Consider the following 26,628-nt stretch of genomic DNA (forward strand, 5'->3'; position numbering starts at 1 on the left):
TATCACTTTTGCGGGTCAATATCGCTTTTCGCGGACCCGCACGTGCTCCCCTTTCGACCAATCAAATGAGCGCATTTGAGAAGGGTATATAATATAGTACAATAGTGTTTATATATCATTGACATATATCAGATCATTACGTTATACTGCGTTGAGAAAATTAGGTGCCTTCCAGTAGGGTACTTTGTATTGCATTGTAATGCCTAAATCACTTGTTTTACCCATACGCTGCTTTTCATGGAATTGCACTCTGTGCATCATTGAAGGTTCCATGTGCATCGCCGTATGAATACATCTGCGGATGTCTCTAAATAGTATTCTGGTACCTATAACATGTGTAAATGTTGAGTTCAGCTCAACCGGGCCCAGAGAGCGTGGACGGTAGCTTGAATCTTCGCTACCGTCCATGAACAGGCTCAATCAAACCAAGCCTGCAACATTTTCGTCTTGGGCGATCCGTGGTTTCCCACTCCTTTATTTTGGGTTTATAAATAATCTGGTGCATATAGTATCGGTAGGGTAAAAATAACTAAAGCAGGTGTTCAAAATCTAGATTTTATTCAATAGATAACAGTAATATTCCATCGTCTAGACATATATATCGTATGCTTATTCTAATCACTTATATCATTTTCTAATCACGAACCGACATAAAACAGAATCTTATTGGCTTTGACAAGATAAACTAATATCGACCGTTGCCATTTTTGTTATTGGATTATGCTAAACTGATAAAATATATATTATGTCAATATGTGATAAAAGTCTAATACTATTTTAGTGTAGTCTAATTAATCATTTAACAAACTAATGGCCTCATGATGACGTCACAGACATCAAATCTGACATCACAAGATATGATGACGTCACAGACACCAAAACGGACATCACAAGGTGTGATTTAGATGCAAAGACACGCATAAGCACAATACAAACATAGCAGTAAGAAACTAAAAACTAAAACAGTATAGAATCTCATAAAACGATGAGTAAATTTGAACAAAATGCTTACAGATCCTACGAAGTGATACGAAATAATTTCGAAATAAAATCATTGCAACAGTGATACGACGTCAAAGCCATGACGACGGAATTTTATCTAAAAAGCTTAATACCCCCGCTCCTCGCAATTAATTTTGGATGTCACGGAAACCATTTGAAACTATTTCTGTTTCTGTCAGCATTTACCATTCTGAAAAACAAAATGGAAACAAAATATAAATTGAATTGAATGTCATTTTAGACAGATACAAATTGCATTTACGTAAAAATCTTAATTATAGTTGTACTTTTATCAAAAAGGACACGAACACATATACTTTTGTAAAGATGTGTCAGCTCCTAAAAAACGTAAATTGAATGACATGCTGCAGATAAAGAATAAAGCATATCAACAGGCTATATTCATTTTATTATGTATAGCAAATCTAAAGACGTTATACTTTAGTTAAGAAAATTAATTTACAATATACAAATAGAATGACAGAAAATGAAAATTTTTAGATGCGATTATTTTTCTCAATTCTGGGCAAATCTGGTGTTTCAACGAATTCCCTGTGATTTTGTAAATTCTGAGTTTGTAAAACTTCATAATATTTTTCCACAAATTTGCTTTTTTCTTTTGGAGATTGTAGCAAAATCTGGAAAATTAGAAAAAAAAGACAGCTTTCATAAAAGGTATTTTCTCAATCAGAAGATATAATGGCATCTTATCGGACGAAATCAGAGCAATTCTCAATTTAAGGTACATGGACACAGAACAATCCTTTTCAAAGGCAAAACAAACATTTGAAACTAGTTGACATTGAAGTTCATTAAGTGGTGCGTATCTGTATCACCATTACTTTTATAACGGTAGCTGTTTTGTAGAAGAAGCAGTTTTGAATCAAACAGAGAATGACGTGAACTTTGTCCAAATGACGTCACATTCTTTCTTGCTACAGAGCTAAATAAAGCTGGTCGTGATAAACAAACTGGTATTAAAATCTATTGTTTAAGAAATACAGATACAGCACAATACGAAATCAACCGAAGAGATTATAAAATTAGACGCTTTATGCAGTACTTAAAACATAAATTCCGACACATTTCTTTCAGAGTTGTGAAATATTAGGAAATAGCGAGAAGCAAAAGCAAACTATCAGAATTTGAGCTTAGACGATACCGTATATTTTCGCTTAAAACACGCATAATAAGGAGTCATATTTCCAGTTCAAAGAGTGGGGAACATCTTATAAGCGTGTACTACAATGAAATAAAAAGAAAAATAAACCCAAGACTACATTCCGATGTCAGGGTGCATCTTATAAGCGAGTTCGTCTAATAAGCGAAAATATACGGTATTTGCCTTGAAACTTTATGTAGAGTAAAACCTCAGTACTTACTTAGTATATACCCGTTTTATAGCCTTTGTATTCTAGAAAAAAGCGAAAAACAAAAAGCAAAAGCGTTAATATAGCAGCTAGGCATGGTAATACTTAAATAATGATGAACTAATCACTGGCTATAAAGCAGGCACATATATTTGACACAGTCTTCGTTTACAGGCGAATCGAAAAATTTGCATGTTTTATTCTTACACAAATGGTCTTTTGACGTTTAACACTTACTAAATACAAAGGCAAACGGTATTCAATATTTGTATACAGCCAAGAAGATTTTTTTTTTGTTCATGTGGAAAATAAGCGTGCTTTTTGAATCATATTTTTGTTCTGAACTACCAAATGTCATTATGTTCCAAATTTATGAAACGTTACTATGGTGGCATATTTCTGCATACGATAACCAGATAAGTTTCGCGAAAATGTATCGAGTTTTCAAGAAAAACGTAAAAAAATTCGCGAAAACATATAAGCTTTCCGCGAAAACATAAAAGTTTTTCTCGAAAGGAACTGCAAATATTAAGTGGATAAATTTGTGTTAGTGCCCACTTCTGCATAAGAAAACCAGATAAGTTTCGCGAAAATGGACCAAATTTTCATGAAAAACGGTAAAGTTTTCGTGAAAATAAAATATGATTTTCGCGAAAACATTTTATTTTCACGAAAACTTTACTTTGTTCATGAAAGTTTAGTCCATTTTCGCGAAACTTATCTGGTTTTCCTATGCAGTAGTGGACACTTACGCAATCTTTTTCCATTTAATATTTGCAGTTCTTTTCGTGAAAAGCTTTTATGTTTTTGCGAAAAATTTTCTGTTTTTTCGTGAAATCTCGATACATTTTCGCGAAACTTATCTGGTTATCGTATGCAGAAATATGCCACCATACGTTACTCTTCAAACTTGTACTTATATAGGTAACAGGCAAATTGCCATTTTAAACAGTACGATCTTTGTACGGATAAAATTATCTATATCTAGCAATATTCACGTTTCAAATTTCGAGAACATGTGAGCGATCGTTTGTACTGATATTAATATTTAACAATCTATTTTACCTACTTAGTTTCTGAAATACTTTAGAAAATGTTTTCTTCCAATACATTTAATACCAATACATCATTGAATGCGTTGTCATTCGTAGCATAATATCAATAAAACAATTGATGTGAAGAATAAATACATGCACGCTGGGTAAACTTGACACTTTCGTGTTCTTGAATAGATATATGCAAAAGCAATATACGTAAACATAGCATGAAGTATATGTGTAGTTTTAATACGCAGAGTGACGTATCTATATATAGATGTACATTGCATATTCGCAGTACAACACATATATGCAGTGTGTAAACATAAAGCGGCATATGTGTAAACATAAAGCGGAAGCGTAAGCTGATTATATAACCACAGTAAGTATCTCACTTTTCGGACGTCGAAACTTCTTTGGCGGTGGCATTGGCACTAATTCCATGAAATATTTAGATGTTTGTCGTAAGAAAACAAGCAAAATGGAAAAACGGCTTTCAAAAAGCAAAATAGCAGGCAGACAAAACGCAACTTCGGCTTTCAAGTACATATCGAGAGCAGAGAGACGAAATGCAACTTATTTATTGCAAGAAACGAAGATAGCATTTCCGTTCAGGGTACTAACTAAAAGTCATTTTTATAAGGAGAAAGCACAAATGTTGCAAGAAACGAATATAGCATTTCCGTTCAAGGTACTAACTAAAAATCAATTTTATTAGGAGAAAGCACAAAGCAGATTGTTTAAGAATCATTACAGACAATTGTGCTGCTTTTTTTTGATGACTGGGGAAAGCCTAAACATGCACGACGTTTGTTCTATAGCGGAGGATGTTTTTTTTTCTCAAATTAAAAACTTACTTCCGTAATGACCTGATATAGAAATTAACATAGCATGTAACAATAAGATCAAAATGTAATTGTTTATTCTATGCACAATTAATTCTTAACTTTAATAAATAAGGAATGTATTTAGGTATTCATTTAAGAACAAAGCATGATCAACTATGTACACGTACAAGATATGCAAAATGTATGTCCTTATGATAATATGATTGCGATATATGATCCGAAACATTTTGGAGTCAAACAAAGAAAACGTTTTAGTATGCCTTACCTTTCTTCTGTGGAACGGGCACTGGGTATGGTACCTTTACCGGAACTTTGACCTTTTGTACTACGTGAACAGGGACTGGTTGCTTAACTGGAACCTGTTAAATAGTTAGTTTAATTTAGAGCAGAAATAGAGAGTCTATATACACATATAGTTTAATACTGTGCCGTTGGTGTCTTATGTTATACACTGTGTTTTGCATATTAGTCTAATAATTTAACAATTCTGGCTGTTAATTAAAACAACGTTTCATCGAGGCTACTGGTCTGACAGCTTAGTCGCGAACGACAAGAAGAAGAATTAAAACAACTTTGATCTGAAACAATCAAGTTACATTTTAGATACTATTCCCTGCGACAAAATAAAAAAAAACCTCGGATCCACTCTTTGGTCACGTCAAAACATCACGCACAAGTAGTACGTTTTTTAATTATTTATTTGCTTGGCAAACATTTGTTTCTAAACAAAAAGTATATAATCGGTATATGGGTAAATACATTCTTCAAATAGACTTTAAATTTGACAATTTGTTTGATACTTACGGGAACGTGGACTGGGTAAGGAACTTTTCGTTCGACTGGTACAGGCACTTTCACTGAAAATTAAAACAACTGTACAGTAAATGCTGCTAAACCATTAGGCTGCTAAATTTCTAAAATGGACTGGTCCACCATTCAATTTGGGCAATACAATTTATTATGTGAAGATTACTGATTGAATAGCGAACAGTGCAGACCATGATCAGCCTCCACTTGTCGCAAAGACAGAATTGGGCTTAGGTTAATCTGTACTAGAGGTATTGAGGTAAAAATGACCTGTATTAAAGAATGTTTGAATGAATTCATAAAATACCCTTAAAGAGTTAAAGCTATTCTCAATATGTATTGTATGAAAGGAAGAAATGTTTATCGACTGTGCTTTCTGCAACCAAAGTTAGTATTTCGTATTTGCAACTACCTACATTCAACTATTATATAAGAAAATCTAATAGAATTCTATATTAATTTTCTTAATGTCAAGAGGCTCGAATGAAAGTCTACGATAGAGTGGTTACCTTTGCGTTCAACTGGAACTGCAACTGGTGTTTTTACCGGTACTGGGTATGGCTGTTTCACAGGAAAAGCAACCCTCTGGATCACTGGGTATGGCTTCGGAACAGGTACTGTAGAAAAATCAGAAAGGTGTTGACCTTTACGATTCGTAATTATATTAACAAAACAATATTTTTCATAAAAGTAAGGTCAGTTTAAGAAATAATTTATAGCAAAAGAGTGCTTTAACACTATTTATGCACGATGGGTGGTTATACGTCGGGCGTAATAATTTCACGAGGACGCAGCCCGAGTGAAATTATTTGTATGACGTATTACTGCCCGAGTGTATAAATAGTGTTAAAACTAGGTTTTGCTATAAATTATTTCAATTCTAATATGCCTTTAATCAAAAACAGTAGATAAAATATGGTAGCGCTCTTTCTTGGTCGGAAAAAAAAAACTCTGGCGTCACCGCACGTTAACGGTACGTCATTCTAGCGTAAGTATGTTTTTAACAGAGGCAAGCATATAAGAATATAGGTGAACTTCGGTTTTCAAACGTAGCGTGGCGTATGGGTATTTTTGCATACCCGAGGGTAGTTAACGGTTTTCCATCAATGTTTACATTCCGGGCATGACTCTCGTGCTGTCAATGACTTCATAATGAACTGTATGTATGAAATTATACTAATTCAATAAAAACAATTGAACGAAAAGTCATTCCTTTAATATGCAATATGACTGCGTATAACATCTTGCTACTAATTTAAAAGGACACTTCGGGCCGGATACACCTAGCCATGCCTAGTAAAAGATTATCATGTCGAGTTAGAAACTTTTCTCAGAACACAACTACGTCATTTGTCTTTTTCAGGGCTGTAATCTGAAACAGCCAGCAAAAAGCTTGAACCCGGAGACTTTTCTGTATGCTCAGTATCATTATAAGTGTAGACCATTAAATTGTATATATAAATAGTAAACATTATTTACCTCCAACTTTCACTGGATAAGGAACTGGCCTCTCCTTAATTACTGGTACTGGTACCGGCACCTTGTGTTTTACAGGAATATGTACTGGGACATGGACTGGAACGTTTACTTTCCTTTCAACAACAACTGGATCTGAAAACATTTCTTAAATCTGTTAGTACACCTAAATATACCAGATAATACTTCTACACTAAGTCTAGACAATTTTTCTGATAATACTAGTATGTTAAATTCCGCCAGTTTTATGCAAGATTTCTTCCAGCGTGAAGGTTGAAGTCAACGTCTCTGTTTAAAATATTCAATAACAAGTCAATGATCAGAAACAATGACGTAAATAGATATTCTTCTAAGCGCATTTCGACTCTTTATATCAACAATATTCCATAATGTTTTATTTCATATTTTTCAAGCCATGTTTTAACGACCCCTTGCTTGTAGTAAGGATAAAACGACAAAGGGTTGGCGGTGTGTACATGAATTTATGTTTAATAACTTGGAAAGACATGAGAGTTAATTTTTCTTTCTTTTTTTCCCCATTCAAAATCGAAACTGTTTTATTCAGGGCACACAAGGTAAACTGCCTTAATTGATAATGATTCACATAAAAAGTCGTGTAGAACGAATACCTTCGTGGAGTACTGGTCATTTTGTTAAGAAAGTTTTTTATTATTATTGCCGAGGCACATTTGGGCACGATTCTCAACACGGACATGATTTTCTTGACCCACCATTGTTTAAAAAATAGTTAAAACAAATAAAGTCATGTTCTAACGAACGAACTTCAGGGAAGCTGCGTTTATGGAACATCGATTACCTGTTGGACGTACATCCATGTTTTTTTCATAATATGCCAAAATTCTTTTTCATAGAAAAGTGAGTTTTTAAGAGAAAATTTGGAGTCCTGACCAAATAACGTACTATCAATTATTCCGAGCATTAATTATATTTTAATATTTATGACAATTTTCGAATATTTATCCGACAGGACGTAAAATCATTTAAGTAATATATTGAATAGAACAAATCGTATACAGTGTCACTGCCCAAAATGATCAGACAATGGTGATCTGAATTAATTTTCTGAATAGAACAAATTGTATACAGTGATTGCCCAAATGATCAAACAATGGTGAGCTGAATTAATTTTCTTACATAAATCTTATTATGGAATCGACCGCCTGACACGAAAAATTAAGTTAAAATGATAGTCACGTGAAACAATTATGAAGGGTAATTAGCTACATTCATTTATCTTCCGACCGTCATTGCATAATCAGTAAAACCCTAATATATCAGGGTAATAAATATATTTGACATTTTATCACTTTACCGGCGGAGAAGATGACAACAGCAATGAAATCTATGATAAACTATTGCAAAGAAGAGATTAATCTCCCAAAAGATTTATGGTTGTTAAAACAAACACATCACGTGATATGACGTCGTACCGTGACGTTTCATATTCTCGTTCATGATCTTTGGAGATTTGCGCCAAAGTCGAACACATATTTTGAGTCGTTTTATTAATTTAACACGAGACCAACTCAATTTCTTGTTTAAGATATGCAAAAGATACGTTGAGTAAAACAGATTCATGAATGACTTTGATTAAATATATTGCTGGTAAAATAAATGTCTGAATAAGCAAATACATACATGGTTTTGGTACTGGAACTTTAACTTGAACTGGGTAAGGTTTTGGTACTGGTACTCTCACATGCACTGGGTCTAAAATAAAAACAAAACTAGTAAGAATAAAACAACAAACATGCGTATTCTAAAAAAAACATCGATACACAGACATGTAGACGACTGTGTTTTGCAATTAGTTTTTCGTAACATGTTAAGTATTGTGAGAAAGATACCCATATGAATACATAATATAGAATCAAAACAGAAAATAATTTGAAAGTCGCTCAAACCTAACAGCCTGAAATGCTATTTTTTCTGTTCGTGGTACATATCTTTAGCACTTAGATAATTTGATATACAGTTAGAGCGCTGCTTGGATATTGACTGACCATTACTAACCGGAAAAAAATATATAAAAGCAGCGCCTTATCATATATATGTACGGTCATTCGATTTGACTTGTTTTTGCTTTTGCACTATCCCCGTTTTTCTTAAAAAAAGTTCAGTTATCAAACGGCGGCAGCGTAGCAGTGTTCCTCGATTCTGTATCAGTACAAAGCTGTTCTCCGCAAGTAAATGCCAACATCTCCACATGAATCACCGGTGGAGGACGTATAATATATTATTGTTGTTTAATTATCACCGAAAGCATACGCCTTGCCCGGGATTAAACTCTCGACCCCGCTATCCGTAGATCTGCTCTCCTTTTGAGCTAAGCGGGCAAGCTGGGCGATTATTCGACGATGATATAATAAGAGTTTCATTTTTCTAAAAAAAAAACTTACATGGTTTTTCGACTGGGTATGGTTTGGGAACGGGCACAGCTACCTTTCTCTCAACATAGACTGGTTTCGGTACGGGAACTGCGACTGGTACCTTCTGTTTGTGGACAATGTGAACCGGCTTAGGTACTGGTACTGGTACTGAAATTGTGCAGATGTATAAATGAAAATATTTGTAAGGTATTAAAATATATTCCACGGTTTAAGAGTCTTCTGCTAGGATTTGAGAAGAAAAAGAAGTAAAAAGACATCAAAATGTTAATAAATTTATAGGGTACTGGTAATGAATGGTAACAATGCACAGGAAATTTAAGATAAAAATTAATAGTTTAATAGTCATATTTTTTTCTTTATTTTAAAATTATGAAAATTAAATGTAATGTAATGTAAATGTAATGAACATATATGATCATAATTACAGATTAAGTTACCATAGTTATCGGTAAAGTTATGGTTACATTTAATCGAAAAATAACAATCAACTGTTTACCCGCGGAATTGTAATCGATTTGAATGGTGTTCAAATTATATTTAAAAAACGCGGGATACAAACATTACTTAAGACGGCGTAAAAGACATAAATATAGAAACAAAAAAAAATAATTTTAACTTTGTATAAAAACAAAACATAAAACCATATAAAGCGTATAGACATTAAACACAAATAAGTATAGGAATGGAATAGCCTTACCTCTCACAGGAATATGGACTGGTACGTTTTTGACGACCTTAACTGGGTATGGTTTCGGTACATGAACAGGCACTGTAAATACATGTATATATAATGGTAATTTCATGTTTGTGAACTAAAAATGTATACAAAATTTAAAACATAAAACTGTAACCAAATGATTCATATTATTATCAAATCTGTATTCAAACTTTCTAGCACTTTCTGAGAAAAAGGCCCACGCACGCACGCATACACACACACACAACGACAATAAAAGCGCACACACACAAACAACAAAACAAATCTACACACATACACCTGTTTTTCTTTTTTTTAATAACACGAAATTATGTCGTGAAGAGATGTAACATATTTTAATTGCTGACCATTTACTCATGTATTACTGTTCATGTAAATTTATATGCACAATGTTTGTAAATATATATAGAAAAATAAACACGGTTACACTAATAATTATACACTTATTGCCTTTTGGTGAGGTCGATATCCAAATATCGACCGAACCTAAAAGGTAACAATTGTTTTATTATTAAATCCAGCATACTTATAAATTTAAAAAACTAATACAATTATTTGAAGCCTTTGGTCATTTTTCGTAGTTAATTGTGTACGACGTCGCACTGTTTTGACGTCAACCGTGATGACGTCATGGCTGGAGGTCAATACGTATTTTAGCTCCACCTTTGAGTCCATATGACTTTTTATCATTGATCATGTGACTACATCTAGACCAATGGAAAGGATTATAAATATAGACTTGATAGTTAAAACGCTCCCTTATGATCATTTATTTTACAGGTATGCCTGGTCCAATACACTTTACTATTCCTCACGACGTGTAATATCTACGGCGCCGTCACAATCGTAACGCTTGGTATGCGACTTGACTCCTGGCTAATATGACTTCCATGGCCATTATAAAAACAGATTCATTTATGTTACAACATTACCTGGAACGTGAACTGGTACTGGGACTTTCTTCTCTACCGGAACTGGGTATGGTCTGTGAACTGGGTATGGGACCTTTCTTTCTACAGTTCTCACAACTGGGACAGGGACCTTCTGTACAACTGGGTCTATAATGTTCAAAAGAAAATAAGCTAGGGTTTGTCTTTGCATTAATATTAGCAAGAAATATATACAGTTATACGCTTAGATAATTGACAATACATCGGTTGTTCTTTTATAATCGAACAACAGAAGCTTGTATTGTTAAAATTAATATAACATCGCATGTATAACCGCCCTATTGTAGTACAAAATTGGATATAACCATACTATGGAACCTCCTCTTATTTAGAATGGTTGATAAACTGCTTTTAGTTCTATATGTAACAAAATGTATTTAATCTCGTTTTTATTAACTTATGGTTCAATTCATTCGTGTCGCTGCAAATGACCGAACGTATTTAACCATTGCAGGTAAGTGTACGGAAAACAAGTGTAGGCAAAAGATATTCAAAAATGTATTATTTTACAAAAACGGTGGTCACAAAATGAACTCTGGAATTCGAAATTCGTGCAAAATTGGCAGACAGTTTGATTCTGTAAATAATTCCCTTACATGGTTGTGGTACTTTGACCTTCCTGACTACCTCGACAGGCACGTGCTGCACGACTCTCACTGGTACATATCGCACAACTGGGTCTGAAAAAAAAGAATTATTATCACATTTGTCTCTATACAGATTAAGAATGTTTGCCTTCTTTTGTTTTGTTTTCGTTTTTTCTTGAAAACAGAACACCAGGCAGACATTCTAAAACGTCTGCTTTTATCGTCATTTTGGGAAGTTGAGTATTATTCTTTTAAGAGTGTGCCATACCATCATTATCTAATAATTAATAATATGTCAAATTAATTTAAGGTTACTTTCTAGTTTCATGTCTATCAAGAGGTAAACGCATTGAGTACAAGTGTACTCGTCATGGTGGATATAATGCGTCTGCCATATACGGCACCAAACTTTGTTTATAAATTGCATTCTAGGTTTGTTACTGCCCGTATATCAATTCGAATACAAGTTGAAAAAATATCTAAAACGCCGATGCGGCGGTTCTGTAAAGCTGGTAGCTTACAAAATATTCAAGAACGAAACATGAACAGGTGCATATTCTTAAATGAGGTATTTTGCTACGTGACATAACGTGCACTTTTCATTACAAAAGTTTTTCATTTTAACTCATTTAGATTTGAAGACTGAATACTGCTTATGCCGGTGCTAGGGGGCGTGGGCAGTGTTGCATTTTCCATTACTGCTCATGAACAGATTCAGTCAAACAGAGTCTGCAATTTTCACTGTTTGCCTTGTTCTCGGTGCTTCTGAGGGATCTACTTTCCAGATTTTATTTCAAACAACGTTAATATATATAAAAAAATTACAAAAATACGGCCCGTGTTAGTCTATATTGTCTAATGCTGTTTGAAAGTCGACAAAACGATATAAGCAAATTTTAATGCATACATAGTCACATTTGAAGCCATTTATATTTACTGATCAGTTAGAAAAACATCAAAACATGACAAAAGCAGGTGTGTTTCAAGAAATATATGCACATTTTTACTTAACTGTAAATGTGAGAAACATGTTTGTCAAATTGTTTTGGTCTTTTTCTATTTCCCCGAATATGAATTTTTCCTTTTTCAATGTTAATAAATACAAAAAAAATGTATAATTAACTATACAGAGCATGAAATACTTACAAGGTTTGTGAACTGGCACGTCTGAAATATGAAAGAGATACTCGTTAAAAATCATACTAAAGATACTTCAGAAAAATACCGTTTCCTTCTAAATAATTAAACTGGAAAATATTCAGGTATGGAAATTAAAACTTTGAATAAAGGAGGTAGCACTGTTACAAATATATCCGTTCCATCGCAGCCTTTGTCATAATAATATCTATGAAATGTATTTTAATTTAATTTTTTCTTTTTTTAATAGTAAAACATGTGTCCTATATAATTTCAAATGTGTATGCGGCTCTTTTGTTTGTTTTATTCATGACGACAGTTGTAATACTGTAATATTTTTCAGCTTAGTAACAGAACTATAAAATACGTTACGTTAAAATGTGTTACGTAAATGACATAATTGTTGTATACTTACGGACAGGAACTGGAACTGTAAAAAAAAACAAACGTGAAAATAAATGAGAGGAAAACGAAGATATTCGAGAAAATAATATAAATTAAATTTCAAAAAAAATTACATTATAAATTGTTTCGAATTCTGTTTAATTTGAATAATAAAAAAAATGTCCTATATCTATCATTATGCAACTAAAGGTTACGCCACTACCTGTAGAGAAATTTAAAAACTGAAGAACAAAACATATCTAATGGAATAAAAAATACAAAATAAGAACTATAACAATACGCGTTATGAATTGTTTTGAAAAATTATGACGTAATAATCCGAAAAGTTATTGTCTATTATCTGCTTCACGCAATTACGTATACAGGGTTTGTAGCATGGAGCAAAAACAAAATTGGTTTCTGGAATATGAGACACCATGATCAAAGCGAAAACAAAATATTACAAATCGTTTTGAACTTTTTCATTTGAAAACTGTATCAGAAAGTGACTAACAAATATTATAACTTGCGTAATTATGCATTGTCACACAACGAAATCGTCGTTATTCTATTAGTATTTGCTTTATATAACTTTCTCAGTAGTTTTGCCCATAAGGATCATGGTGTCCTTTCGGTGTCTCTGAGTAACATATTTTCACTTAAGCCATTGCTAAGGTTGTGGAGAGCGGCAGGAAGGGTATTTCACAATTCATTGCCTCTTACTAATGCCTGGTTGCATTATACGTTTCAAAATGACATTCTTATAGACTAAATCGTTACAGAAAATACGGAATAGCCAAATCTTTCACTTTCAAGCAAATTTACATTTAAAGGTTTGCCTGACACGTTATTCCAAACGCATTAGTGACCAAAAGTTTGTAGATGTCTAATTATATTTGAGTTTTTGTTGGTTCAACTCATTATCAGCACTTCTTCAACATACGGCGTCTAGTTTTCCTGGGATTCTTACTAATAATTTCTTCGTAATAGATAATCAACATCCAGTACAATTTAAAGACTAACTGCCGTCTCTCAAATATTCATTCACAACAAAAGCAATCCTGGTGGACCGAATGACCAACCACTCTAGCGAGAGCCTCAACCTCGTCGCGAAGCACAAATTCGGCAGGGTACATTATACATACCTTTCTTCTCAATAACTTTGGTCGAATGAGTATGCTTATGAACTGTGGCTTTACCATAACTACCTCCTTTTCCGTAGCTGTTTCCGAAATTATTTCCGTAACTGTTTCCGTAATTGTTTCCGTAATTGTTGCCTGTAATGGGTATAGGGTTGACAAAAAAGCATGAGCAGTAGGACATTGTACAAAGCTGGCAGGAAAAGGTATATACATACCAATCACCAAGGAATTTTTAAAAAAATGTATCCTAATTAACTCGAAACCTGTTTTGTAAAATGTAGGAGTCAGAATGCTAATAGTTCGATTTTCCGCCAGTTTGAATTTTATGCGTCGTTTCTGTTCTAATTTGGTAATAAAAATGTTAATAAAATAATGCAATTTGCGCAAACTGGAGTTAAAATAATCTGCGTCTTGTCAAATTTTTGATAACATTAAAATTCAATATAATCAGAAGTGAACATGGTTTCGAATTATCAAGGTACAACTATCAAATAACACATTGATCTCTTGTCGGTTTGCCAACGAAAAGTAAGTATTCATCCAGATAATTTTGAATATTTATCTAAACACAAAACCGTCAAGGAGTTGCATTGAAAATAAAATTTACAGTCAAATTTTCAAGATGTTTAAATTCAATTGTATGTTTTAGTGTAGATAAAATGTCACAATGTCTGGCTAATCGGCAAGAATCAAGTCAAATGGAATTACACTTTAAGGAGAGGTTGCTAATTCATAGTTGCGCCAGTATGAAGGTATTTCACATATTCATTTATATATGTTTTTGAATACTACAAATGTAGATTGATACGTCGAAAAGTCACTTGGACTGAGTATAAAATCGTAGTCTATGCGGATTCATTTTTCTACCTTGATAATATATTACCGACCGTTCATTCCTTGGTGCATAGATACTGTACGCATACGAGTACGTGACACCTAACTGAAAAAAGCAACCTCCCTTGTCTTTCTATAAAAGTTTTGATCATCCGATTACAAATAGCAACGAAAACAAGTAAGGTATGCGCTTAAAATTTTAACTATTACCAACATATTCTAGCTTTGATGCCCGTAAAATTTATTTTATCTTTTGAATGATAGTTTCCTATAATAAAGATATGATTTTTTTATTTCAATAATATTCTGTAATTGCTGCAGTTGCACCCGTGTAAAATCAATGTTTTTACAAGTACTTCTTTTTTCAATATAACTTCCAGTTATATCTGCATCTAATAGATTGGAATGCCCCTCTTCCTCCCCCCCCCCCCCCCACCCAGCCTCACCTCCCCCACCCCCATCTCTATTGCTTGTGCAACAACGATAAGCAAAGTTAAGTCACACTAAATGGCAAAAATGAAAATGTTGTAGACTCGGTTTAGAAATAATATTTCTTGGCGAATTCTTATAACCTATTTTTCAGAGATATGGCAGATTGTTTTCATACAAATTGGAACAAAAAAAACAGTAATGACGCCAAAAGAGTATTTTTGTTGAAACATAATCACTCATTAATCTGATTGTGGCGCCTAAATTGAATTTCACTAACACTGCCCGAAAAAAAAAATCAAGAAATGATCAATATCAATTGACAATTAAAACTTTAATGTAGTTGATTACTTGAAGTTAATATTACATTCAATGATTAAACATCAGAGATCGAATTAAAATGACATCAAATGATTCACTCTTCTCCACACCAGTAAGATTGGCTGTTAAATTATTTTAATGCTGAAGGGTACAACTGATTTTAGCAGAGAACGGTGTTGGTATACATTTGATATAACTCACGTATGAACAATTGTTTAAAGTTAAAAATACATTCCAGATTCGCTTGGAGAATTAGTACACCTGTGCTAAACAATAAATTATTGCATTAATTAATACTCTCGGTTCATATTTTTGAAATTCTTTCGTGTTCTTTACTTCCGATATATAACTTGTACATAAATGATCGAACATTTGATTTTATGTCATACTCGGTTTTTCGATCTATTTTTTCTACAAAACATATATTAATGGAAGAAAAACATATGTTTAATCGTTACTAAGTACAATTTTTATGAAATGAAAATAAAATTAATGAAACATGACGTAATAAATATAGTGTTTAACAAGTTTATAAAACTGATAAAATGATTCATATATCAATTTTTATTTTTACATTTTACAGAGACGTCAACCTCGCCTTATTTCGAGATCTGGTTTCCTTTATAATATAAAAATATTAAAGCGTGTTGTCATGACATTAAATGTACTTGAAATCGAAGCACGTTGGCTAAAAATGCACAAACAATGCTATTTTAACCACAAGAAGACAAAAATTAACATCATGTTCGGATAACCACACTTATTTAAGTCAATAAATTACGTGGTTTAAAATGACTTTGTTTTTTTTTCCATTTTGCACAAAAAAATGACAACTTGGCAAAAGTTATTTAAAAATAATCGTGATACGTAAATAATAATGTTATTAAAAACAGCTGAAATATGACGACTTGAATTGTATCTCTCGCCAAATAAAATATATCAGCGTCATATTTCACGCCGATTCAACTGACGTCATGAAATCTGGAAATGTATATTCTAACACTTTTCATTTTGGATTCATAATACCTTTTTAGTGTTTAGTACACGCATGTTAAAGCATTTAATACGTAGGTACTTTTACTCTACAATATATGCACACGAAACACGTTGGCATTTATTACTATAGTGTTCTTATACCTTAAGGTAGTTCTGCACGTTTGGGTCAAATTTTTTTCTACACTGTAGAATTTGATTAAACTCTAACTTTTCAAAACTTCAGAATATACCTAGAAAATTCAGCAAATAAAAATGAAAGGGTCGTGTGCCTGATTTTTTGCTAGACTGATTTGAAAAATTCGGACCTCACGCAATATTTCATAATGCGAGTCTATGGGAAAATCATAACTTTCATAACATTTTCGCGAATAGATTTTTTTCTACAATGTAGATTTTGATAAAACTTCTCACAGTTGTAAATAAACACATGGTCTATAATTTGGTGAAATAAAATGTACAGGTCCGTGCGCTTATTTTTGAGATATTTGACTATGATTTAAAGGAACCGGACATATCACGTTAATTTAAGATATTATTTTGATTTTTTCAACATGCCATATGTTTGATATCATATTTTGTCTTGAGAAATATAGCAACAGTGTCACTGTAATAAATTTACTCATAGGTTTCGATTAATTCATAAACTGATTTTTATTTCCGTACGCCGAATCCAGGGTTTATTCTACGTTTTCCGGATAAATGACGTTACGCCATCACTTCCGGCTTTTCAAACGTGCAGAACTACCTTAATACAGTATGTAACTGGGAAACCACTTAAAACAAGCTTCTTGGATACAAATAAAACAAGCTGGAACAAAGCGGGTAATGACGTCACAATACAGATTTGACGTCACAAAGCGGGAAGCAATACATTTAATTCATACCTATACGATTTTTGATTCTAGGGGGCTGCCATTTTGGTTTTTTCCAATGGCGCCACTTTCCGTATTTCCCAAAGTGTTGTGCTGTAGTAAAATTTACATTCGTGAATAAAAAATAATAACGTTAGATAATTAATTGCACGATTACTTCGTGCTGCATGACTTTTGTCCTTGTACAAATTACCTCCTTTTATATTTTCTCGTTTGAAAGTAATAAGGTATGTGTAGGATATTTTCCCTCACATAATAACAAACTACAAATGAAATGTTTAATTTTATGAGTTAAAGATCATCCCAATATTGTTTGAAATTGTGCATGCTGCCGCCGTATTAAAGGCATTCGTGTAAGTTTTGTACATTAATCAGTTATGCCATCAAGTGGGTACTAACCGACACGTTCTAAACACTTGCGACCTAACCCCCCCCCCCCCCCCCCCCCCTCCGTATATAATGTGTATTTCTAAGCGAAGTTCTTTATAAGCAGGATAGGGAAAAAATGGTACTATATGAACGGTGTCGACAAAATTAAACAGACGGTATTTTATATATGGACAACGATGCTAAATATCTTTATAGACTTTTACGTCGTTTTTCAACAATATTTTAAATATCTTGCACACACTTAACCTTAATAGTGTTACTAGATCTTTTTCACTCAAGTAAATGTTTTGTTTTAAGATTTGATCGATGCGGCGATTGAAGTAAATCCGCCGTTATTAATGACATAATTTACCCCTGCTTTGATAAGAACTTACCGAATGCGGCACTGGCCAACCCTGAAATATAAAACAAGAACAATTATTGTTGTTTTTATTATAACTTTTCTTATCAATATACGTTTCCATCGAAAAAGAAACCCATAAATTCAACAAATACTATAAATATATTCCTCCTTTCAAAATGAAAAAAATGTTTTGCTGGAATTTACGTTACCATCAATTCGGACGTGACAAGTTGAAAGGTTTATGTGGTAACGTGGCTTTTGTGGCGCGACCGACCAATCATATGGTTGATTTTTATTCCTTCCTTTTATTTTGATATGATGGATTAAGCTATAAAAATATTGTATATATATAGACTGTCAGATACGCGCTAAAAAGTGGTCAATCTATGGCGGTTTTATTACCACGCAATCATTTCGACAATAACCAGGTGTTATAATATTCATATTAACTCCAGTAATATAACCTACTCTTATAAATTGGGCGAAATAGCGAACTAGGGCGCATTAATTTCCACCGTCGGATTGAGAACTTAAATGTACAGAGAAACACCTGGTACATCAATTTAAACCTGAATACGATGTCATCATGATCAGTGGAAACAAATCTGCACGAGATATATTATGTAGCGAGCCATCAATACCTCATTTCTTAACAAGGCACGTTCTCATTAATTAAATATAGGTTATCTTCAAGTTTTTTTCCCCATGTAAATGAGAAAAGTGAAGAAACAAAGTGCTCTTTTCAAAATGCGTTTTAGTAAGAATAATATTCATAATATTAGATTAATGCATGTTCATATATTGTTTACCTTAATACTTTTGTAGAAGTAATATCAAACTGCATGTAAACTAAATATCACAATACCTTTTGGTAGTTTGCACTTTTAGGACAGTTGTGATTGGTGCGCTGAAAATGCGCTGAATGTGCAACGCTTTATCACACTAATACAATATCTTCGGGTGTGGATGTTACCAGTAATATGTAGCTTTGAAAACAGAGACTACCCAATTTTGAAGTTAGAAAGGAAAATTTGTAGCTTTCTTTGTTATTATTCCGATTTGAGTCTTTAGTCTGTTTTTATTTTGTTTATTATATTTACTTTGTTCTAAAATCAAATCTTTTGGCCGGTCCGTATGGGCAACATTCTGTCTAAAACAGTCCTAGTATGTTTCAAAGTACACAGTAACGTCTGGTACCAAATACCATATGATAGGAAAATTGAAATGAGTGCTCCTATCGATAGAAATTGTCTTTGTCTTTAATGAAGACCGTATTATACTGTTTATTTCACGTCGCGTCACAACCTCAAAATATGTACGTTAATCATAAATCAACGAAAAACGTTTTCATTCATTTCGAAAATATGTGTTGTTTTGCACAAAGGACAGCATAAAAATAAATCAAAAAACCAAACTGAGATGCATGATATTGTCAAAATTTAAGCAATTGCAGCTGTGTTAAGACAGTTAAGGATGATGGAACAATTAAACTGACTGTCATGTTATGTAATACACACATGAAAAGGCAACAGTATTTTTGTGACAACTATCAGCTGTCTTCACTTGTCAATGTATTGTTTTCTGACCTTTTTTTTGTTGGTACACTATAGGCTTGAGGGGAACACAAACACGTCTTGCAGACCCAGCGAACACACCATAAACCGGAAATACATCAGGTCTGATTTTCCCACATTTTCATTGTTATCAGCAGATCAAGCGTTCATATATGAAATACTGAAAATGCCCTTCTCATTAAGAACACAAAGGTCAGCTCGTTTTCAGTAATTTATGGACGAATGTCAAATGCTTTTTGCTAAATCATGTTATTGCTTTACTAGTCTATATATAGAAACATAAAAAGGAAATGGATGGCCCGTCCCTTTCAGCATTTACTTCGAGATTGCTCTCTTAGAATAAATTACGTTTATCCTATAGAATGTCACGTGGCAGGTAGCGAATTTTTTCGTCAGTTCATGACTTACTTCAAACGACTGTGAACAAAGCTTTGCCAAGACATAAAGTCAAACATTCAAAGCACGCCGATATATCATATTAAAGGGACTGCTCTATAAACGACACTCAAAATACAAGTTAAACTAATAGAAAGGCCAATGGACTATTAAGAATTAAAACTAGTGGTATTTATGTTGATTTGTATACATATATTATATTCAACGTAATTACAACAGCCCTAGAATTTGTCTCAAATCCTTTGTGAACACGTGCTAATCATTTTAATTTACAATCATTCAAGATTAATAGTAGAAAAGATTGACGTCAATCTGAAGATATGTCCCGTTAACAGAATTTGTTTTCCTTCGGACTAATAAACCGCTTTAAGCTCCCCAGTGGTCTTTTTGCCACTGAACGTTCCAAGGCGGTGCCCCACTGTGTTTCTTTATTTATTTGTTTTGTCCTCGTGCGTTTGCTTTGTGTGTGTGTATTGACAGTGTGCACATCTGCGTGCTGTAAGTTTCGTTTTGGGGAGGCATTCCCGGTTTGATATTTATCCTTGTGTGTTTGTTTTTGACCAATGTCCTCTTTCATGCATATCCAAGAGAACGTGTTGCGTTCGTGAGCACTAAAAATAAAGGTTCTTACCGATGTCAAAGTAGTTTTCCCAGTGTAAACCCATCAATTAATTTTGACATCATTCTAAGATATATTTTTATTGATTTGGATCTAAATATTTTACATAACTGCTTGGTCACCGAGTTCGTATATTGCATTTTGTCTTGTTTTGGGGGAATTTTTTAATGAAAACACAGGTGAAAAACGTTTTACAATCAATCATTTTTCTTGAAATCAGCCAATAGGCACGATAAGTATAAAATATCTCGTGTTCTTTAGTTACATTGTTTGTCAAATTAGCGACATGAAAACGCTGTACACTACAAAGAATTTATCATGAAGTGCTTAATCTAAATACATGTGAAAATCAAAATTTTGTTAACAAACTGCCCAAGGTCAATCATCACATAAAGAGGTACCTTATCGTGTTATGCGCGCCAGTAACAGTAACATACGCAAATCTAACAGCGGGATACGCACATCTAACAGTAAAATACGCACATCTAACAGCGAAATATACGTATATCTAACAGCGAAATACGCACATCTAACAGCGAAATATACGTGTATCTAACAGCGAAATACGCACATCTAACAGCGAAATATACGTATATCTAACAGCGAAATACGCCCATCTAACAGAGGTATACAAATATTTAACAGCGAAATACGCACATCTGACAGCGAAATACGCACACCTAACTGTCAAAAGCGTGTGCGCGTAACAGACAGTACAATGTATTAATCTGATTTCAGTTTGAATTGTGTCAGGATGTTGCCGTGGTATTTCTCACCCGTTGTATTGTCTCAGCCGTGACTAAATGCATATTGTTGGGTATTTGGTTTAACCTGGTGTCATTTTTGAACACTTTGACATATGAATTGCTTAGACCTAACTTCATTTACTGAACCGAACACTTTGCAACAGAAGTTACGCGTTAGTTTTTTGCAAGATTTAGAAAAGGAATGATATTTTGCACTCGAATATCATTTTAGGAAATAAACTCATAGTGAACCACAACGAGAGCAAGTTTACTAAGGACAGTCTGTCAATTTGATTATGTATTTCAACGACGGCGTAAATGTACATATTTTCATTTCTGTCATCAAATATGCACTTTATGTATCATTGAACTTCCTTATATTGTTAAAACAACATAGGTTAACATATGTTTGGCCACGGGCCACGCCGAAGCGCAGCTTAAATGTCATTACGTTTAGAAACAATAATAAAATACAAGATTTAAGATAGTTTCGTGACGAAGACAGAAATATTACATGTTTGCGGGCGTGAATTGTCTGTGTCTCGAAAAGAAAACAACTTTATACTCATAATAATTACGACAAATACAACATCATTATCAGGCACGTGTCGCTCTTTACACAATACTAAGGATTCTTTTGATGAAGGGTACCATAAACTTGATAGAAATTGTTTCAACTTTAACCTTTAGCCTGCTAGCGGCAAGTGATCTTTGCCTTGGCGACCAGTGCAGACCAGCAGGCTGATCATGGTCTGCACTGTTCGCTGTACAGTCAATAGATTTTCAGGGAACACCTCTTTCAATAATAAGTGGTACTGTCAAAGCAGGGTAAAGGTTAAAATTGTATTACAATGTATCAGTTGCTAACATCGTTCTGCCATGAGTAGTCAAAACTTACGACATACATGTAGTAAGTATTATTGACATTAATAACCCAAACAAACGGACTTTATGCCTTTGGGTTAAATCTAATGTAAGTAAAGATACACAATTTACTAAATATTGAAATTAAATCTAGCGCATATTGAAATAAAATAAAAACCTTCCGGCAAAAACTCAGAATGAACTTTCGGACAAAAGTTTAATGATATGTAGATTGCGACCCTTTTCTGAACGATCGCTTTAAGTAACAGATTCACACAATCAGGTATCTTACTAAAAACTTATTTTCGACGTATTTTCATTTACTAAATTTTGTTTAAAATCATAGTTTTGATTACACTCCTATTTGATCATTTTTATCATGCACTCGGCGTAATCCGATGACAAAATCACTAACCGCACATTGTACATAGTAAACACACTTCACATTTTTCAACAGAGGTTTAGGAGAAGAACTCTATAAGACCTGTCTTTCGTTCTTATTCTTTCCATCTACTGTACATATAATGTTTGTATTTCAATATAATTTTGTATATTTTTGGGAATAAAATATGTTTAAACCAACAGACGTTTGTTACTCTGCGGACAGTTGGCTATTCTCTGGCAATATGGAGATTTTTTTTTCTTTTTTGAGATTTTGAGAATTCAATACTTTTGTTTCTACTCAAATTTCTGATACATGTATGGACAAATCGCGGACATTAATTTAGTAAAGATCTGTAAAATATACAAATGCCGGGCCTGTCTATTAATTTTATATGTAGATAACATATACACACTGCCCACTTCGTCATCCACGACACATAAAATTACATCCACTGATACGATCTGCATATTAATTGGAAGGTAACGTTTATAATATGAGCCGCACCATGAGAAAACCAGCATAGTGGCTTTGCATCCAGCATGGATCCAGACCAGCCTGCGCATCCGCGCAATCTGGTCAGGATCCATGCTGATCGCTAACGGTTTCTCTAATTTCAACAGGCTTTGAAAGCGAACAGCATGGATCCTGACCAGGCTGCGTGGATGAGCATGCTGGTCTGGATTCATGCTGGTCGCAAATGCACTATGTTGGTTTCTCACGATACGGCTCATTATTATGTCTTTCGCTTGACAATCCGAAGTTGCCACTTAGCTAAATGAGAGTTCAAACAAACGTACGTCCGACTTGTGTCAAAACGATTTGTTTATTATCAAGATATTAACAGGACTAATTGTTTGTCATCTCACACTTGACAGAAATTGTCTGACGCTTCATGACCACAGGCGATCACTGTCAAATCGATATATATTTTGTACTTTTTTATCTTCGGAAATTAAATTTTTTTTTGTTTTAATAAACTGTATAGAAATATTTATATTACGAGAGCAACATATATGTGGATATTAGTTTTTAAAACAAGAGGGAAGCGTCAGCCGGTAGCTGAATTATAATTTATTGATATGAGCCGTGCCATGAGAAAACCAACATAGTGGGTATGCGACCAGCATGGATCCAGACCAGCCTGCGCATCCGCTCAGGCTCCTGTTCGCTAACAGTTTCTCCAATTCCAATAGGCTTTAAAAGCGAACAGCATGGAGCCTGACCGGACTGCGCGGATGCGCAGGCTGGTCTGGATCCATGCTGGTCGCATACCCACTATGTTGGTTTTCTCATGGCACGGCTCATATGTATACTAAGAATATGAAACTGCGTACAATTTCAATATAAAGTAAATATCATTAGCGCAAGAAGTGATCTCCATTGAATAATATAGGCCTCTTATTATAATAAATTCAACATATTATTCTGGATTATACAATAAAAATGGTCTGCTTGCCGGGCTACATATCTTTATTCTAGATTGTACAATAAAGAATGTCTGCTTGCCTGAGATATTCACTATACAGCTGCATATCTGCGTAAAGGCAAATATGCGCCTAGAATTTGTTACTATCAACATTCTCAAACACGGTTTTTTCAAATGAAGAATGTCTGCGTGCCTGAGATATTATACAGCTAGGTAACTGCCTAGTAAAGGCAGTTATGCGCCAAGCAATTGGTTAATATCAACATTTCTCAAACACGTTTTAATCAAATGGAACAAAAAAAACTTGTAGACTCATCCTATGTGAGGTAATGTATCAATTATTTTAACTATCATTATCACGATTCAGTTTCAATTATTTGCTTTTTTTATTTCAGAACAGACATTTAAACATATTTGACAGCGTTTTACGACGAAATTGAATGCAGAGTGCATGTTAATAATGACAGATAGCGTAAAATAACGACTCCATGATTTTTGTAACTGATTAACTGTATTTCATTAACTTTGACGATTAAGTATGAAATATCGTTAAAAAAGCAATGAATTCAATGGTACATACAGAAGGTAAAAAACATAATAATTCTGATTAATGTTCAATATAATCGCACCGATTGAAAAGATAAAAGAAATATTCTGATTTCCGTACTTCGTTATATAAAATGTACGTTTTAAAAAAGAATTAAAATTACAGATTAAAATCTGATAAAGTCCATTTATAAAAACAGCCAAAAAAATGCAGAACAGTGGCCAGAAACTTTCCGTTTTATCAAACAGAGCGCTAACTTTAAGACCGTTTCCTACACGAACTTTTATTACACGGCATGCCTGTGCTTACGTTTCGCGGTATATATGTTTTCTAGGTAAAAACTAAGTCCTATATGAAACTGTACACGCAGTGTGAGATGTAAAGGTTTACAGCACAGCAAAAACATTTTAGATTAAATTAACGTTTTTTTTCAAACTTTCACAACATGTAATTTTTTATTGTACGTTCATTAAAATGAAAAGTCTCTCACATAACATACGAATTATATATATACGGATATGAATAGATAAATTTTTATTAACTTTTTAACCTCCATTAAAGGGAGCATTATGCTATGTCTGTTATATTTTGTTTGTGTCCTCGACATTGTGTGTGAAATCCGACATACGCCAATGCAAGAAATATTAAAAATGTATAACTATTTTCCAATTGCTCAAGTCGGATAACAGCAAGGTTTAAAAGTAATATAAAACTTAACAAAAATGTCCCGTTTCTTGCTTTGTTATTATACTAATATTATAGTAACGAAAATACAATAAATTTATATATGAATTTCAATTTAAAAAACAAATCAAGCAAAAGATCGCTAAGCTAAAACTGTTTGAGAAAACGGTATGAGTTTTCATTCATTAAATGAGCGAAAGAAAAAAGGACAGTAAAGCACAGTATTTGGTTAAAATAGGAAAGCTAAAAGTCGTATAATATATTGTGGAAAAAGCAATAAAATATATAAAAATGAATAAAAATTTCAAGTACTTACCCAACAAAACTATAATTAAAAGACACCTCATTCTTGGGTATCGGGTCCCACTAATCCTTATAAAATTGTGGTTACCCAACTTATCAGCAACAACTTCACGGTGTGCCAAAATTTGTGACAACCCTGTATTATATCTTATACTTTAAACGCTAATGACAAGGCATTTTGTTGATTACCCTGTAACGACGATTCTGATTGGTGGTCAGCGGTTTTATAATGATAAATAAGACATCGTTTGATTAGCTGACATGTAAAGTGCACCTTGTTTGACAGATTTTGTTAGATGAGTTATAGACATCGGTCTGTAATAAAACCATGAACGTAACGTGAAAAACGTATAAAAGTTTTTGTGTATTGATGTTGACACTTAGATTCTAGTCCGAGCTAAACAAAACTGCACGGTGCATTGGTTTGAAGTATTTCATTACCTTTTTATATCAACGAAAAATCTGCTGAAACTGTTCAAATTCATACCTACACTCTTCTTGAAATAGTTCATTTAAAAGTACACCAGAGATTCCTTTTTTGATAGCAATTATGTAATTATTTAATAGTAATGATAAATATAGCAAATCTAGTTCAGTTACTTCTTTCGGGAATGCAGAAATTAAGTATTTGTGAAACCATATATCATTAAGTCTTTAAGATACCTTGGAAGAACAGACGGCAGTCAAGCAAAAGTAATAGCAGACTCCGTTTGGTTCAGTCTGCTCATCAGGTAATGAAACTATACAACACCCATCAAACCCCCTAAGCACCGGCTGGACGAAATTTAAGACGGAATTAACATTTCTTTTCGGAATTAACAAACAAACAAACAAAAAAAAAGCACTGCTATTTTGTTAACAAGCATTTTGGACTGCACTTTGTCTTGTCATAAAACAAGGATGAATAGCCTACAGTGAAAGCCACGTTCTAAAAACACAGCCTCCCAAAACGCAGACGGTCAGTGGCAAAACCACCACCGGGAGCTTAAACCGGTTTATGGCGCACCTAACCACACTCTTACCCCCACGA

At 33.6% G+C, this 26,628-nt stretch overlaps 1 protein-coding gene across 3 annotated transcripts; it reads right to left on the minus strand.

Annotated features, from left to right (window-relative positions):
• Window positions 1–541: 541 nt before the first annotated feature.
• Window positions 542–25,739, minus strand: LOC123542743 (uncharacterized). 3 transcript variants are annotated; one of them, XM_045328728.2, is made up of 16 exons: window positions 25,612–25,739; window positions 18,086–18,106; window positions 17,334–17,414; window positions 12,759–12,773; window positions 12,353–12,373; window positions 11,216–11,299; window positions 10,602–10,727; window positions 9,649–9,720; window positions 8,961–9,098; window positions 8,200–8,271; window positions 6,544–6,675; window positions 5,574–5,681; window positions 5,062–5,114; window positions 4,523–4,616; window positions 3,805–3,843; window positions 542–1,192 (listed from the first exon to the last, which is right to left on the minus strand). In XM_045328728.2, the coding sequence occupies exons 1-16, from the start codon at window positions 25,640–25,642 to the stop codon at window positions 1,185–1,187; spliced, it is 1,095 nt and encodes a 364-aa protein (XP_045184663.2). In that variant the 5' UTR covers window positions 25,643–25,739; the 3' UTR covers window positions 542–1,184. The 3 variants fall into 3 exon arrangements, with proteins under 3 accessions (XP_045184663.2, XP_053387879.1, XP_053387880.1); XM_053531904.1 differs by lacking the exons at window positions 17,334–17,414; window positions 18,086–18,106; window positions 25,612–25,739 and adding an exon at window positions 13,873–14,065; XM_053531905.1 differs by lacking the exons at window positions 3,805–3,843; window positions 17,334–17,414; window positions 18,086–18,106; window positions 25,612–25,739 and adding exons at window positions 4,267–4,278; window positions 13,873–14,065.
• Window positions 25,740–26,628: the final 889 nt, after the last annotated feature.

This window comes from Mercenaria mercenaria, chromosome 19, assembly GCF_021730395.1.
Source record: "Mercenaria mercenaria strain notata chromosome 19, MADL_Memer_1, whole genome shotgun sequence".
NCBI classification, from domain to species: Eukaryota; Metazoa; Mollusca; class Bivalvia; order Venerida; family Veneridae; genus Mercenaria; species Mercenaria mercenaria.

Excerpts from the sequence above, each read along its gene's own strand:
- LOC123542743 (XM_053531904.1), bottom strand. The coding sequence starts at position 14,050 with ATGTCCTACTGCTCATGCTTTTTTGTCAACCCTATACCCATTACAGGC. Across the intron at positions 10,728-11,215 it reads GGTCAAAGTACCACAACCAT|ACCCAGTTGTACAGAAGGTC; the intron begins GTAAGGGAATTA and ends TGAACATTATAG. Across the intron at positions 9,099-9,648 it reads AGTCCATATTCCTGTGAGAG|TACCAGTACCAGTACCTAAG; the intron begins GTAAGGCTATTC and ends GCACAATTTCAG.